This window comes from Sturnus vulgaris, chromosome 9, assembly GCF_052056855.1.
Source record: "Sturnus vulgaris isolate bStuVul1 chromosome 9, bStuVul1.hap1, whole genome shotgun sequence".
NCBI lineage: Eukaryota > Metazoa > Chordata > Aves > Passeriformes > Sturnidae > Sturnus > Sturnus vulgaris.
This window is the reverse complement of record NC_142251.1, coordinates 23,074,336-23,091,004: the sequence shown is the minus strand read 5'-3', so window position 1 is coordinate 23,091,004 and position 16,669 is coordinate 23,074,336. Positions and strand designations below refer to the sequence as shown.

Sequence of the window (16,669 nt, the reverse complement as noted above, 5' to 3'; positions counted from 1 at the left end):
ATGAAACCATATTTTATGCATATTGCTTTGTTTTATAAATTCTATATTTATAGCATTGCCTTGAAGAAATATTTTTATAACTTTGATGAACAAACTGATGTACCTGCATAGAGCTGCTTCATGTTATTAAATAACTTCCAGATTTTAGTGTCTGGTATCCATTGGGTATCAAGCAGAATTCCATGCTGCAATATCTCATGTCGGTGTTCCAAAATTACAGACTGGCTGCTCTCAGCCCTAACTCTGGAAACCAGAGAAGTGCATGTTACCTCTGCTGCATTTGATGTCATTTCAGTTTTCTTCCACTGCTGAAGACTAAAATTTATTTGTTCTTTAGCTCTTTTTGGCACATCAGGAAATAAAGATGTGTAATATTCAGTAATACGTCTTTGTATATTTAGAAGTTGTTAAAGTGTAGTTGTGGTATAAAGTTGTTTATGAGAGAGAAAATATCTATGCTGGGAAATAACTGCTCTTTTAATTTCTAGGACAAAATGTCACAACATCACTATTTCATTCATGCAGGTTTTAAAAGCTCAAGAACTTTATGCTTTCATATGTATGTGAATTCATGTATGTCATGGAATTGGAGTGAAACAGTTAAGGAAACACACTGCATGCCATTGAAAGAGTTCTTGTGACTTTTTTATTGCAAACTAGGTAACACATTTTCATAGGTAGGTCTGGCTTTGCTGGGCACTCCCTTGAGAATGAAGCAGTTATTATCAGCTAGCACTTTCCTCTCTAGGTCTGTGACTCTGGGTACCAAACTGCTTGGGCTGTGCTAAGGCAGTGTTGGGGAAGAGGGGCATCTTTGGGTTGTTGACAGAAGTGAGCCAGGAGGAAAAATACATACAGTTAAGCACAGATAGAAATTATCTTTTTTTTTTCACAGCTCCACATTTCTCTCTCTACTGAGTGAACTGTTGCCTGCTCAAACTCCTCTGTTCAACAGTCATTTGACCCTGCTCATTCTAGAACTTCATTATCCCTTCTCCAGCCCTGAGCCTTGAGATTCCTTTTCCTCCATCTGGTGTCCAGTCCAGTTAGACTTGTCTTACATTTCTGATAATCATGATGAGAAAAAGTGTGTGAACATGATTGCCTGTAGGATGACCATTAAAGAATCACCTCCTTGGCCACTGAGGGACTGTACATACTGTCTCATTCAGGGTTAATGCAGTGGTACTTAGGCTGGTCTTGGAAGATCAAAATCCCACTAGAATTGTTTGTCTGTGAGGATATTCCAGAGGAAGTAAACCTGTTCTGCTTTCAACATGAAAGACAGTATTATTCTGAATAGCTGAACTTTGTGGTACATTATTCATGGGTTATTAGAACTTCTGCCTCATCAGAAGCTGTTGTCAGTTTTTACAGCCTTGCTTGTCTTCAGCAGATTTTGAAGATAACTAAGTGTTTTGTTCACAAAGATTGCCTTGCATTCATTTTAGGGACTCCAAGTGTCTCCAGCTGTCTTTGTGTTTGCTTTAGCAAATCTTCTGGGGCTAATGAGCAATTAGAAATTCATTAAGCCTGGAGAAATATCAGGTCACATTAGATACCACTATTCCAATCTAGCTGAGCAGCAATTCTGCTGAGTTAAGTGAGAAAATGGACACACCTGACTGCTTGTTTCTGCTGCTTTATGGGCTGTTAAATGTGAGCACTTCAGCCCTCGCTATGGATCCTTTTGGCAGAGAGTTCTTAAATCAGTGATGTGTGCTATATGCACACAGGGAATTTCTGTGAACTGTGACTCACGCTAAAAGCAGAGTATCCAGCTTGCCTGCTGAGGGATAGCCACGGTTCTGGAAGCCTCTCTGCCTCCTTGAGACTCCATTAGAGAGGCCTTCAGTATGAAACAACAGATCCTCCTAATGTTTTGGAATGAACATTTTTAAGAAACTTGTATTTTTTAAAAAAATATTCAACTGGAATAGAGTCTTCTCCCTGAAGGTATTAAAAATAGAAAAGTTATTCACACTGCACATGCAAACTTTTCTGGGTAACTTCTGTGACAGATCTTGGACAAGATTCTGTATCATATACTGTTTCTTGAAAAAATGTAGACTTCAGTCTGTGCTGTTTCAACTGTTTGTTTCCCACAGTGCTCATTTGAAATACTTTACCTGTGAATAAACTCGTGAATGACTAAAGTGTGGAAAAACACTGAACAATAATGGACTCTAAGCAGAAGCACTGAATTGTTAAACCTTGGAATCATTAAGAGGCAGGCAGAAAGTAAAAGCAGATTTTCTGTCATTCCCAATATGATTTCAATATCCTTACAATGCTGATAAACACCCTCACATCCAGGAGTTGCTTACTGGGCAACTTGGTTGTCATTTCTGTTTCAGAAGGAGAATGTACTTCTACCAATTAATATAGAAAAGAATATAAACATTTTCGACTGATTTTTTTTGTACAAGTAGGACATCAAGGGAGTTCAGAGAATAATCAATTTTCCATATAAGACTACCTGCAAAATTACTTGTAGTAATTCTATATGTAGGTCTATGTGGATACTTGTAACAGAAGGGGATTTAAAACCTTGAGTATGTTCTTCCCCTTTGGTGACAGTGATTTTGGAATACCATGGACAGAAATGCTAAATTCTGTAGAAAGCTTGACCAACTGTAGCTGCTTCTGAAGCAGAGGTTTTAAATCTATAATGTTTTTCCCACTATGTGGAATTACATTAATTTTGTGGAATGGGTTATAAATTTCCTTAATTTTCAATGAGATACATAATTTCATGTAAAAATGTATCACTTTTGGGTAATCTGGATGACTAGGCATGAAATGCTTTGGACAACTGTAGTTCTGGCACATTCATGAAAATTTTAAGGGCTTGTTGTAGGGATCACTGCCTAGAGGGATGCTCTCACTTCTGTGTTACAATCTTCTCAGGCTTCTCTAGACAAGCTCACCAAGGTTCAAAGGCTTGTGTTTCACCTGAGCTACCACTGTATGCAGCTTCACACAGGAACGTCCCAGTTTTTTGCCAGTGTGGGGGGGCTGCCTGTGTGAGATGACAGGGACTTTCCTGCAGCTGGGCTCTTCTTTCATTGATGTGTCTCAATCTCAACCTCTGCAGTGTGACCAGGTTGAGTCATTCAACCTGATCTGTGTAAACCCAGGTCCTGGAGGCTAAAATGGGACAAACTACCCTGTACTAATAAAAATGGGCAACAGGCTGAGACCGAAAATTATTTCAAAGACTTGAAATATTTCAAAGACTTGATTATTTTCTTGACACAGAAAGCCTTGTTGGCAGCTTTAGGTATTAACATATTTGCTACTACAAATTAGGCATTGTCTCTCTATGGGCATCAGATAATCTGATGTCAGTCAGAAACTCAGTCACTGATATGCTGCCACCTGCATAAATACGCTTAGGAGCATCTAAGCAAAACGTGGTGGAATCTGACATTTGTTCATATGGGTTAAATAGCAATGGGTGTCATCATTCTGTTAGGCTGACAAAGTTCAACTACAATACTGAACAGGCCACAGACTTGACAATCCCTGAAATCAGAGTTTCTAGGCACCACATTTCTGCATTTGGTCACTTATCCACTGTCATTTTGTTTCCAAAATCTGAATAAAATGTACCACTCAGTTTGTAAAATGGTTAGTGGAAACACCGTGTGTATAAAATTGTCTCTGAATTTTGTGGTGAATTACATATCAAAGTTGTGTCTCCTCCCTGGTGTCTTGTCCCACTGTATTGCAGAAGCTGTCCTTTCGGCTGGGTCCAGCATTTGGAACATAAGTCAATGGATCAGGTCGGATCAAGTATCTACAAAAAGAAATTACAGCTGTTACTAAAATAACACGGTGCAAGCCAGGGTAAGTGCAGAGAGTTGGAATGTTCAAAAGACCTGAGCAAGACTTAGAGACTTTAAAGGTAGCATTGGTTAGATTTTTTCAATTTAATATACAGAGTAACAGGAGGATGACTGGCTTATAACATTACAAATATATGTATTATATATTTGTATGTGCATTCTAAGTATATACATATACAGTATAATTAGATGTCTCTTTAAATAAAAGTCTCCATATTTTATTTTTTTTGCAGGTCTTGTGACTTTTTTTATATGTGTGCTTTAACTTACACTATATCATTCAGCTCTAATCTTGTATCTGGAGAAGGGTTGATCAGGATGTAAGAGAGGGTGTTCTGATGATCATTCATTTCATCTAGAGGACAGGAGGGAAAAAGTACCAAATAAATTATGTTTAGAGATTAACTGTGAGAAACATTACTTCTGACATATTAATTTGATAAAAGTTCACAGAGCTGTTAAAAATGTCTGGTGTCAGAGTGATTTCAAATAAGTTTAGCAATTTCTTTTCAACTGTACTCATACTGAAACTACCTGACATTATTGTCTTTTGAGTTATCAGCTCTAAAAAATCCTGTTTTCTAATGTTTTAAAAATCTTCTGGGTTTTTTTCACCACAGCTATTTGAATGTAACCCAATTTCAGGGTGATTTACCAATCTGACCTGCAGCTTAGGTAAGTTTGTGGTGAGCACAGACTTCCGTGCTCAGCTAGCATCAAGTTCAAATGATGATCAAGGTTAAATGCAGGTGTATGGCATTCTCATCTATTTCCAGATTTGGTCAACATAAACCTTTTTTTTCCCTTTTTCTATTTATCTAGAAAGAACTTCCCTTTTATCACCTATGCCAAGGGCTTGAAATATGAAGGCTATATAAATGAAAATTGACATTTCTAGGATATTAGACCACATAGTCCTGGGGTTTCCACCCAAGATGCTGCAGGACCAAGGCCAGAGAAAGGCAACCTAGCCAGCTGTGGTGCATGTGTTAAAAAGTGTTCCAGAACTCTTGCCCATAGCTTAAAAAAACCCCAAAAAAATCCTACAAACTAAAAAGCAACCTGATGTCAACCTTGCTGGAGAATGACTTGATGGATAAAAATGGCATCTAAAGACCTAGTGAAACATGCTTTCTAAAAATTACTTTCATATGATAATTTGACATTATTTTTGAAAATTGTGGGGAAAAGGCAATATCCTTCACATATAAACAACTCCCTGCCTTGACATATGAGTGAACTTCACAACAGCCCTGTCTTCATCTTTATTTCAAGAGGTTTGTAGAAATTTGGTGCAGCTGTTCCATGACTGGGGAATGTTTATAAATTCAGCATACACATATCATCTACTAAATATAAATGTGACTGACATACTGCCTTATGAGCCTTCCATCTCAGCACAGGAATGGGTGATAATAAAATGCATTAAAAACACTCCAAGTTACTCTTGGTAAATGAAAAAAAAAAACAAAAAAACCAACCCAAACCTAAACCAACAAAACAAAAAGCATTATCATAAACGTTGTATTTTGTTTTTTGGCTCCATCATTTCTTACAAGTAAGTTCACCTTGCACCATGCTAATGTTGCTACTGAAGTACTGTAATAGTGGTACCGTATCCTGCTGGAGAAAGGCCCAGGTGCTTCATTCTGTTCTTCACGAGTTCAGCAAGCTCCTGCCTTTCTGACCTCCTGTAGAGGTTCATTCTCTGCTGGTTGATTTTCTCAGCAGTTTTGGCAGAGTGCCTAGGGGCCCTCCTGCTCAGGCGCCGTGCCCACTGCATGCTCTTCCTCCGCAGCAGCGGGTGGTCGGACTGGTCACTGGATGTCGAGTTCCGGTGATTGCCACGGCAGCTGAACTGCTCTTTGGTGTCTTTGGTGTCCTCCCATTCCTCCACACTGATGGAGATTTGAGACTTGAAAGGAAAATGGCAGGAGAGATGAAGGGCTGCATTAAATGGAAGCAGACAAAGATGTTCTCTTCCCGACAGTGCAGTTGGACATGGGGTTTGGCTGCAAAGGTGCTGAGGGGATGCAGCTCTTTGTACTTAGCAAGTGCTCCTGAGCCGAGCACCTTTTACTGGATTTTGATTTTCATGTAAAAATGTCATTTATAATATAAAGACTTTTATCAAGTGCAAAAGCAGGTAAGTGTTATTTTGTGCCCAATTGCACTGTGATTCTGAGAAGAGCAAATTTAGCCTACTGATATTGCCCTTCCTGAATCTAGGAATCAGGTCTGAATGACTTCTCCACCTTCTTCCCAGTCTGCGTATTTTCAGAAATCTGAACTGTGTAACTGCTTACATGTAGCACACACTGATGTGTGTTGTGGATTCATTAAGTAATGGTTCAACTTTGGCTGCACTGTTTTCAGTACTCTCTTAAGACCACCAGTAGAACATGCCTTAACTGTGTCTCAAATTCTCACGTCTTCTTGACCTTCCAGCACACACAAAATTAGGATGCAAGTGTGATCCAAGGCACCTCTTGTGAAAGCAGTAATTGATTCCTACCTTAAAGAATAGAGATATTACTCACATAATAACAACCTCCCCATAATAAAGAGCCAAAATCTGTTGTTCTGTTGCTGTGTTTTCCTTATGCAACCCAAATAAAACTAATGGTATGTGCCTGTACAAGTGCTGAAATATCACAGGTGGATGGACTACAGGTGCATTTCTAACATACAAAGGTTTCCAGAGGAAACATTTCAAAAGATAACTTTTGTTAAGATAAATTCTTTCAATGTGTATTTTAGATTTAATGAGTCGTTTTAGTTTCTAATTTCAAAAGCACTTCCTTAACAATGCTGAGTTCTTCTTGTGCTACTTGAATGTCTTTTATTGACATTGAAATGGGGAAGTCCTTGCTGGTGTCAGTACAAGCACATCACAAAGTTACTGGTCACAGATTTCAGTGTGGTGAGTGTTTAAAACAAATCATGAACTATAAAACAAAGATGATATAAATGAACAGGCTGAGTTTGTGTGAATCCCCTCGAACAGAATATGCTGGTAGTGATCAGCAAATAAAGCAAATTTAATGGAGGAGCTACTGAATGTCCTTTCCCCACTAACATGAACTCTGAAAGCAAGATTCTGTTGACCTCATCAGTGCTGAATACAACCTTTCTGTAAGAGGCTCACCACAGAATCTGTGAGGTTTCTGAAGTCCATAAAACAGTATTTGATATGAGTAAGCTGGATAAAGTGTGAAAGATATGTATTTTTCACTTTTGCACAAACTAGCTTTTATATCAGTGTAAGAAAAATAAAGCGACAAACAAGCCCAATCAAACAGCAAAACAATTAAACCCCATAATTAAGAAGAATACTACAGATGTTTATCTTTTAGAACTTCAAGTAAAATCACATTTTTAATATTCTGGATCTTGCAATAAGCCACAAGACCAACTAATTTATTGAGGCTCTTCAGCTTAGTCTGCAATATAAAAGAGATTCCTTTATTTCTTTTTTTTTTTTTTTTAAACAACCTGATTTATTAAAGTTTTGTTACTGACTCCACTGATGTTAGGACAGAAGAGTGAACCTGGATCCCTTTGAACAGGAATGCAATTTGATTTTGTTGTTTGTTAGACTGTCATTTTGGGTTTGTGTGCATTTTATAGCAAGGACTAAGGTAGGCAGAGTACATTCCTTAGGAAAAGGTGCTATTGGGTAGGAAGGAGCTATTTGGTATGAACAAATCTGATACAAACTGAGTGTAGAGGATGGTCTTGTTTTGCCTTTCTTCCTGCCTGCGTTGGCAGCTTTCCTTGTCAAGCTCTTGGCAAAACAAATAACCAGACTTGCTGACAGCAGTAGTGTCAAGGCAGAGACCAACCATCATCACTGCAGGAGGGTCACTTTTTGAGCCAGAGATTAAATGGGAGAGGCCAAGTGAAAGAATAAGTTTTTTGTTTCTGTGAATCTGTAAATCCTTAGCTTGAAGTTTTGAAACACTGGTATAGGTGAGCTGGAAGCATAAAAGAAGGTGATAAAGCTAAATATTTACTTCAGCAATGATGAAGTTTTTATAGTACTTGTTGAGAAGGATGTGCAGAATGACCCTTTGCTAGAAGAAAAAATTCAACTCTAAAGACAAAACAAAATCAAAGCCCAAACTCTCTTTCAAAGGCAGCACAAAAGTGTGTCTGCCAGTGGCAGAGAAGATAAAACTCCAGTGCAAAGTACTTCTGTGTGTCCCCCTCTGTTTTAACCAGTCTTGTATTTCGTTTAAAAATACTTTGTAACTATCATTACTTTGAGGTTTGATTGTTTTCATTGAATTTAATTTCCTTGTTTCATAGCAGGTAAATCTGTCACATGAGAAGCATGACTGATGACACAGTGTCACTCCTATGCCACACAGTGAAGAAACATTTGCCTTTAAACCCATGGTTTTGTTTGCTTCTAAAGGTAGGTTCCTGTCTGACGTATCCCACTGTGTGCCCTGAAGTGTGTGATCGTATACTTGTGCTGCCAAGACAGCTGTGACCCACTCAGGCATGGTGTTCTAATAGATTGCTCCATGCCCTAAAATCTAAACACTAGGCTGGTCAACACATGGCAGAAATGGGAATGTAGTCACAGACACACCAGTGTGCATATTTGAAATGATGGTGATCGAGGTATCTGTGGTGCTAACACCTAACATCTATTAACTTCAGATTTTTGCTGCCCTTCTGCTCCCTGGGAGCTGTGTGTAAAGTATTAAATAGTTTGAAGGTGTAGCTTCATCTGTTCCATTCTGAAGCAGTGCCTTATTTTTACCTTACTGCAAGTTCTATATTAACTACATTTCACTGCTCTGCCTACCAAGAATGCTACTTACAACCAGGGTTCTAGAAATGTTTTTCTGCTCCAAAAGCTGTCTAAACCATTGCTAAGTACAGCCACATTTTCCTTTTGTGATAAGCTTGGGGATTTTGCTCTACTAGCATTTGGTGTGTTGAAGCTAAAGGCTTTCATCAGATGATCTTTTCACTGTAAAGATGACTTGTTACCTTCAGAATATAAGAGGAGCAGGCCCAAAAGGAACCAGAATTCCACTGGGCTTCTTTGAAATTCCCAGTCTGTCAGCTTTCAGATTTTTAGAAAGCTGTTTGTGTCCAGAACAATGTTGCATTTACTCAAGGATGATCCACTGCATAGTTCCATTTTCAGTGAGGATTTTACTCCCACAATTGAACCTAATGTACAGTTTCTGGCAGGGATTGAATTACATTTCTTCATAGCAGCCTATATGGGACTATGTTTTGAATTTGTGGAGATGATATGTTAATAATGGGGATGTTTTCATTACTGCTGAGTGGTGCTTACACCGAGCCAAGGCATTTTCTGCTTCCCACCCCAGCACCAAGTGGGCTGGGGGAGAGCACATGAAGTTCGGAGGGTACACAGCTGGACACCTGATCCCAACTGATCAAAGTGATATCCCTAATCCATAGTGCATCCTGGAACAGCTGCAGGAAGATGAAGGAATGAGAGGACTTAAACATTTGTCTTCCCAGCTGTTCCCTCCTGCTTTCCTGGAGATGGCCAAACGCCCCCTACCTATCAGAAGTGTGAGCAAACTCTGCTCTGCTTTCACACACAGCTTTTGCTTAAGTTACTGAACTGCCTTTACCTGAACTCAAGAGATTTCTCCCTTTCAGCCTCTCAGTTTTGTCCCCATCCCACCTAGGGGGGAGCAAACAAGCCAGCAGCAGGTGGGGCTTGCTTCAACCAGGACACCCAGAAACAGGCAGACAATAAGCAAATACTTACTTGTGAAGCCATTTCTCGTGACTGACAAAGGAAGGGGGAAAAGAAAACAAAAGACAATTTAAACAGAAGTGAATCTAAAGAGACAAATATGGACTATTAAACAGGATCCACAGAAAAGCAGCTGAGCAGCTAATGAAAAGAGATTTTACATCTCTTTTTTATATTTTTTTGAATGTAGTGGAAATGGTTTGGGTCATAGGTGTGATAGTCATTGAGAGGCAGGCTAGATACACTTGTTATTTAGTTACTGGATCACTGAAAACTTGCTTTATTTTTAAAGTATCTGTCAGTGAAGTGAGGGCTTTTCATTTGCATAGTGAAAAAGGGAGTGGCAACGGATAAACTGTACATACTAAATATTAATATTGGCATATTTTGTCTGCGTGACTCAAGTTAACCATGTTATTACCTGACAGCATCCAGGTATGTGCAGTACAAATTTAGTTTCTTATATCTGTTTAAACTCAAATTGATAATCATGTTGAAAGTTTTCTGAGTTATAAACCTTGAAATTTATGGTTAGAAGCTCATAGTTCCTGAGTAAAAAGAGTGAACTACTTTTCTCTGATTTCCATTTTAAAGATTTTACCCAATGACATTCTTCTGGCTTAACACATTGAAAAGCTAAAATGATAACCCATGCTAATATTTCATTAGTGAAATAAGTAAAAAATTCCTCTGACTTCAAAATAAACACTTTGCAGAAAGATTAGGCCTTTCAGCATCTCTGTGTTTGTAGGTCTGTATCCATAAAGGCCAGACACAGAGATGTTGCTCTTTCGTATTCTGGGGAAGACGTAAATGAGGGGAGATTTCCCTGCCCCTCTCTAGAGAGGAAAGGTTTTACAAATTCTGACTCACTAAACAAGAAATTGCACAAGTATTTGTGTGTCTGCATTCAGATCCTTCAGCGCCATTCCTCCACATTTGTCCAATACCTGATAATTTAGCTAGGAGGTTTCTCCAGCCACACCTCCTTAATCCTCTACCTGATTTAACTCAAATTTTTCGTGAGATTACCAGTGAAAATTGGTAGGAAGTAATAGGAAAACTCCTCAATCTCTTTTTTTGGACCTGAAGTTAAATAACGAGCCCTGAATGTGAGAAGAAAGCATTGCCATGAATTTTATCTTATCCTTATTTAATGAATTCTTAAAATCTGGTATGTCCTCTGTTTTGTGGAAAGCTCTGACAGACCTTTTTTTCATATTAGCAGTGAGGCTGACTATATTCTTTTTCAAGGAATGGTTTTGATGGATTACATTAAGGCTACTATAGTTCAAAAGACATTACTGCAGTGACAGAGTCCACTGGCTAAGCTGTAAAAGCCACATGCAGAGATAACGTTGGTCTACAAAGAGATATACCCATGAACTGGGTGACATCTTGCACAGGCTTTCTATCACCCTTTTATAATATTAACTTCAACTGAATGTAGTTCCTCAAGAGTAAATCTTGCCATTAAGCATTATATTCCTGAACGTTTTCTAATATTTTTCGGAAATATGGAAAAGAAAATATAAATTACCTATCTTGGAAATTAGTGTAAACTACGTCTGAGTATTTCAGAAGAAAGGAAAGATTTGTTGCTCACTGTTGCATTTTAAAGCCACGGTTTAATGAGATGGCAGTAGTAATGGTCATATAAACAAATGGATAATACCTGACAGAAATCAAAGCTGCCCCAAAAAAAAAAGGTATGTTAAATAGTCAGGAAAATATATTTTTGCCGTTTTTTATAAACAGAGAGATGGAGAAATGTACACATTTATGTGGCAAACACAGAAATACATATATAAAATATTACCACTGTTCGGCAGCTACATTTAGAGAGATCCCACAATACTCTGAATAACACTAACCAGAAGTGAGCAACAGGACAATGAATTAGGTCATGTGAGCAGTGAAATCCCACCTGCTTTGAGACAGTGCTGCTGCCATTGTTGACACAAGTGGCAGAGGACCTGGTTCCAGGGTTTGTTACAAACACTGCCCTTAGTGAGCACAGCGAGGTCAGAGCAGAGCTAACTCCTGAGCCAGGCCCAGCTACCCCTTGTTTCCCAAACATCCATTCCCAGCAGGGAGCACAGGAATCAAAGGCCACTGGCTCTGGGCACTGCTGGAGCGTGGGGTTCAGCCTGGCTTAATGTGCCCATCCACGTGTCAGCAGAGGCCTCGTGCACTCTGCAATCAAATTCTCAGAAAAGCACAGTGAATGACCCACCTCGGATGTTGTGAGCTTCTGGGACTCTGTCCTGTACACTCCAATTGGAATGTCTCCTGTAGAGGAACAAAGCTTCTGATACAGTCTGGCATACGTCCTAATCCACAGATCCTCTTCTGTGATTTTCATCTGAACAAATAGGAGGGAGGACTTTCAACTCTTGAGGGTTTATCACTTGCTCGCTATGCTACTCATAAAAAAACACCCCAAAAACTAAACACTAGCTGGTAATTATCCCATTGTAGTGCTGCACCTTTGCTCCACAGCAAGTCTGCCACTTCTATTGAGTTTGTGAGACTGTTTCTTTTGCTTTCTCCCTGTTCAGAAGACATTGCAGTGGAAGCAGTTTAAAATTATGAACTTCTCCTCTTGGTTTAAGATTACTTAAAATTTACATGGCAGCCTTCACCCAGTGTCTATATTTAACTAAAATATGAACGAATAAACTAAATATTGTCAGCAATAAGAAACTGGTGTGGACAGACTGGACTGCATGAGTATTTTGAATTTTAATTTTGTTCACCAGACTGCAGGCTGAATATATGGGGATAAGGAAGTGGGGAAGAACTAATACACTGAGCAGAAGTGGCATAAAAAGTTTTACATGAAGCTTACTTACTTAATTACTAGCTTTATTTCGAGACGTATGAGTTCATTTTTAGAGATACAATTGTACTTTCAAGTGTTCTTACATTCACTGTAATGAAGCTCAATGATTGACCAAGAAATATGTAATTTTTATTTAAACAACTTCTTGCCTATAAAGAACTTGTTCTTTATTGATCTCCATAAAGCATCTTGCAAGTAACTCGTATTGATCTGTTTGCTATGCAGGGCGTGATGGATGTAGGAGAAAAGAGAAAGGTGGGGTTTATTTTAGTAAAAATCACTTCAGTTAAGTTTTTATGTGTGTATATACACAGTTAAGTTGCATGGGGAAATAACGACATATAAAATAACAAGATGATTTTATAACTCTTATTTCTAGTCATTTATTACATCTAATCTTCATGTAAAGACTAATTATGCCCTTTATTACCCATAGGAATGGGGAACAGGAAATGGTCCTGCCAGGCTGCACAATACAGGTAGCACTTCCTAGTTTTTACATATTTAATTTGCAAACTGTTTTCTGAATTGCCATTGCTATTTCACATAAAATGCACTATTCTTCTGTTTTTCCTATTTTCTGATGAATGGAATGCACTGTGTTTTCTTGGGGAGATGCTTTTTGCTATGGAACTAAAAGTGGGTATTTCTGTTTCGTTTCCTCATCTTTTCCCCGATGAAAAAGGAAACAGATGGCTTTCCTTGAGCTCGCACAAAAGGAAATGCCATAAAAAGAAAGCTGAAGCATTTTGCAGACAGTACAGAATCTTCTCTGATACTCTGTCTTGATTTTTTTTTTTTTTAATAACTTACAGAACAAAGAAACCCAGATCCTGGTGTGGTGTCAAGTCCCAGCAGAAGTCTTGTAATAGAAATCATATAATCTTTCACAAATGACTGCAAGATTTTTTAACAGGAGAGACAAAAAAGAAAGAAAGAAAGCTTTAATGAACAGATGAGTAGGCAACCATTAGTACCACGTGTGAACTTCAAAGAAATTATACATCTGTGTTTACAGTCCATCTCTTTAAGTATCTGAATCACTGTAGGAATACCTATCCCTTTCCTTTTGCTGAATTTACTTATATAAAGTTGGTTTTCCTAAATTGGCTCTGTATGTACATGCAATGTACATACAATATTCAGGAGACTAAGGCATAACAAAGGCATTGAAGCAAAAATGGATGTGTCAGTGGAAGTGAGGTGTTAGTCCTACGAGGTGTGAAATTATAATGAACTCTTCTGTGCAAAAGAAATGCTGGCATGTTAGATGGGTCTGCAGTCTTCAGTGGGTCCCTCTGAGGTGACACTGCTATTACTTTATTCAAATGAGTAATCTGAAGAGTTTTTAAGGGTTGATATGCCTTGTTGCTCTGCTAAAAAATGTGTTGCTATTGGTTAAAAGGTAGAAATTACATTTAGTGTAGAAGTGTAGACTAAGGCCAGGAACAGACATTAGATCAGCTAAAATCACAAATATTTCTCCTCCTGGGGTGGGCTGCTGGAATGAGAGGGCCATGAGAGTGCTCTTCTAGCTGTGGCTCAGGTATTCTTTGCCACCTGTACTCAGGTGTAGCAGGGCAGCATTGCAGTCCTTGGAATGCAGCACACACCATAGCTCTGCTCACTTCATGCAAATGCACAGGTAACAAAGAGGTTTTCACAAAGAAATACCTCACAAAGATATTACAGAAATCCTCCAGTGCTACAGAAACTGGATTTGTTCAAACTCAGAAGCTAGATGGATTTAATTTGATACATAGTGATTCAACTATTTTAATTTTTGTACTGGTAGTCTCCCAGTTGTGATGGGCTAAACACCAAGGAGCATCTCGAATAAAATTTGTTTGCAAATTAAGCCTATTTGTTATCTTGGCTGCATCATTTCTGCCATGGAACTTTAATCTAATTAACAAGTTTATTCACCAGGATTTGCAAAACCAAGTTTTCATTTTTTAATCACTCTCCTAAAGATAATTCAAAGGCTTTTCTTTCAGCCTATAATGGGAAGCACCAGCTGAACCCTGATGTTCCCCATGTCATTTGCTCTGTTTCTTGCAGAAGAAAAAGACAGAAAATGGGACCATGAAAAAGAAGAGCGAGCTGCTGTTATGGAATTTCTAACTTGGATTGAGAAAGATAATTCTAGAAAAATGACAGTTCACCTATGAGCAGTAGCAGTTCAAAGGAAGGACAGGTGGAATTAAAGTGAGAATGAGCATGTGCGGCTTTTTTTTTTTCAACACTTTCTGCTGAATGGTGTTACTCTGTCAAGTCATAGCATGATTATTCATGTCTAGGAGCAAATATAAAACATTGAAGTTATCTATGTGCTGGCAAGAGCTGTTGATGATTGACAGATCTGTTTCTATATATATGTCTGTGGAATTTTTACTTCTAGTATTGTGGTATGTGATGTTGATATTCTGGGGCAAGGTTATGAAGACGTTTTATATGCAAATACATTTATTTCTAGAACCTTAAAAATATATATGTCCATATACAGGACTGTTTATATATAAATGACTTCTTAAGAAAAATTTACCTCCAGAAATTTTTTTCTATTCATTTTGAATTTGCCTTCAGGAAATTTATTTGGAAGTGGAATTGCAATGAAAGAACACCTTTCATGCACCAAATTACCAAGTAAATTAATTTCCCTGTGTCTTGGGTTTCAATGTAGGACATAATCAAAAGCCATATATTCTATCACCATATGTTGAAACCATCTGGGGCAGTGATTCTTATCTCTGTGGGAGATATTCTCTGCTAATGGGCCATCTGATACAAACAGGTGGGGCAGTGTTCTTTATCTTTTCCACAACCCATCCTTCCTCCAGGAAGATATCACCTGTTAATGGGCCATGGAGTCCCACTGCAAGAGTGATAAAATTCCATCATCCCATTGGGAGATGCTCCAGCCAGGGGGAGAAGCCAAGCATTTCCTACCTAGATAAAATCTGAGATTTGGAACATCAGAGCAGACTTTTTCCACTGCATTCCAGAGGAAAACCAGACCCTTCCAAACCATCACTGGACCTTTGGAGGAAAACTACACCTTTCTGCTGGATCACTGCTGCAACTGAACCACATCTGTCATCCAGGAGGATGCAGCCACCATTTAATGGGACTGCTACCAACACCCTGACTGATGGGGTGTCAGGTTTTATTCTGACTCTGTCAGTGGTCTGTTTCCTTGTTATTTTTATTTTAATTCTCCTAGTAAAGAACTGTTATTCCTATCCCATATCTTGGCCTGAGAGCTCCTTAATTTCAAAATTATAATAATTTGGAGGGAAGGGATTTACATTTTCTATTTCAAAAGAGGCTCTTGCCTTCCTTAGCAGACACCTGTCTTTCAAACCAAGACACCCTGTAAGGATGTTTTTCACCTGAGTACTAAAGCACCCACAGGCTATCCCTAGGTAGAGGCAAAGCAGGAGAAGCTCAGGTGAGAGGATGATTTGGGCCATGGTGGTGCTCCTGCTTATGCTATGTGCCTTGGTCCTTGAAGGGCAGTGCTGGGGGCTGCTCCTTGGGCATCCTGGTGTGTCAGAGTGTGCAGAAACGTGGGCACTGCTGAAGAGTGAGCAATATGGGCTTATTTTCCCCCCCGAAACTAGCAACTACTGCCTCAATTTGTTCCAACTGTATTTTATGGTATTTTTTCTTCAACTCTCTGGAGTCGTGCTCTTCCCTGGTTCTCAGTCATCACTACTTCCTGGATTCTGAGCCACAAGGTTGAACTGCTGCCCTTTCTTCCCCCACTGTCCCTGTAACCACTGAAAGCATTCCTTGCAAGGGTAAGCATGGCTTACTTTACAGTATAATGACAGGGCCTCTGCACGTCTAGTCAACAAGAGTAAGACAAAAAGGCACTATAAAGTAATTGAGGTCTTTATCAGCAAGTTTACATATTAAAGTAATTCTGTTGTTGCTGTTAGGGACATAATGCTGTCCTTGCAGAGTACAAGCATTATTCTTCTGTATAATAAGTAATTTATCTAGAATTTATCAAAGCTATTTGACTACGGAGAGATACATAAATACTATTATATTATGCAACATCAGATTTTGTGCAGTCACAGGGTGATTTTGGGATTGATAACTGAACTAACACATGGAGTATGCCCCATTATCTTTTGCCATTGATTGTTCCCAGTACTGACATACTTTAACAGATCCTATGGCAGAAATAGGGTCATCTAGAAATTA

General features: G+C 38.7%; 1 protein-coding gene and 1 long non-coding RNA gene across 9 annotated transcripts in view; one reads left to right on the top strand and one right to left on the bottom strand.

Annotated features, from left to right (window-relative positions):
* Nucleotides 1-623: 623 nt before the first annotated feature.
* KCNT2 (potassium sodium-activated channel subfamily T member 2) overlaps nt 624-16,669 on the bottom strand; it is a 116,619-nt gene continuing 100,573 nt past the window's right edge. For 4 of the 7 annotated variants that reach the window (XM_088170137.1, XM_014885803.2, XM_088170138.1 and 1 more), the window contains 6 exons: nt 13,268-13,351; nt 11,846-11,974; nt 9,622-9,642; nt 5,466-5,766; nt 4,122-4,206; nt 624-3,802 (listed from right to left, as the gene is read on the bottom strand). In XM_088170137.1, the coding sequence (XP_088026263.1) occupies nt 3,691-3,802; nt 4,122-4,206; nt 5,466-5,766; nt 9,622-9,642; nt 11,846-11,974; nt 13,268-13,351 (732 nt within the window). In that variant the 3' untranslated portion in view covers nt 624-3,690. The remainder of the gene's footprint in view (nt 3,803-4,121; nt 4,207-5,465; nt 5,767-9,621; nt 9,643-11,845; nt 11,975-13,267; nt 13,352-16,669) is intronic. The other 3 variants (XM_088170141.1, XM_088170139.1, XM_014885819.2) reach the window with 1 other exon arrangement.
* LOC148222849 (uncharacterized) lies at nt 3,735-15,697 on the top strand. Of its 2 annotated transcripts, none has more exons than XR_015805499.1 (4): nt 3,735-3,852; nt 8,163-8,271; nt 12,891-12,933; nt 14,516-15,697. It is a non-coding gene; the product is annotated as an uncharacterized LOC148222849 (long non-coding RNA). The 2 variants fall into 2 exon arrangements; XR_015805500.1 differs by having other exon boundaries at nt 4,472-8,271.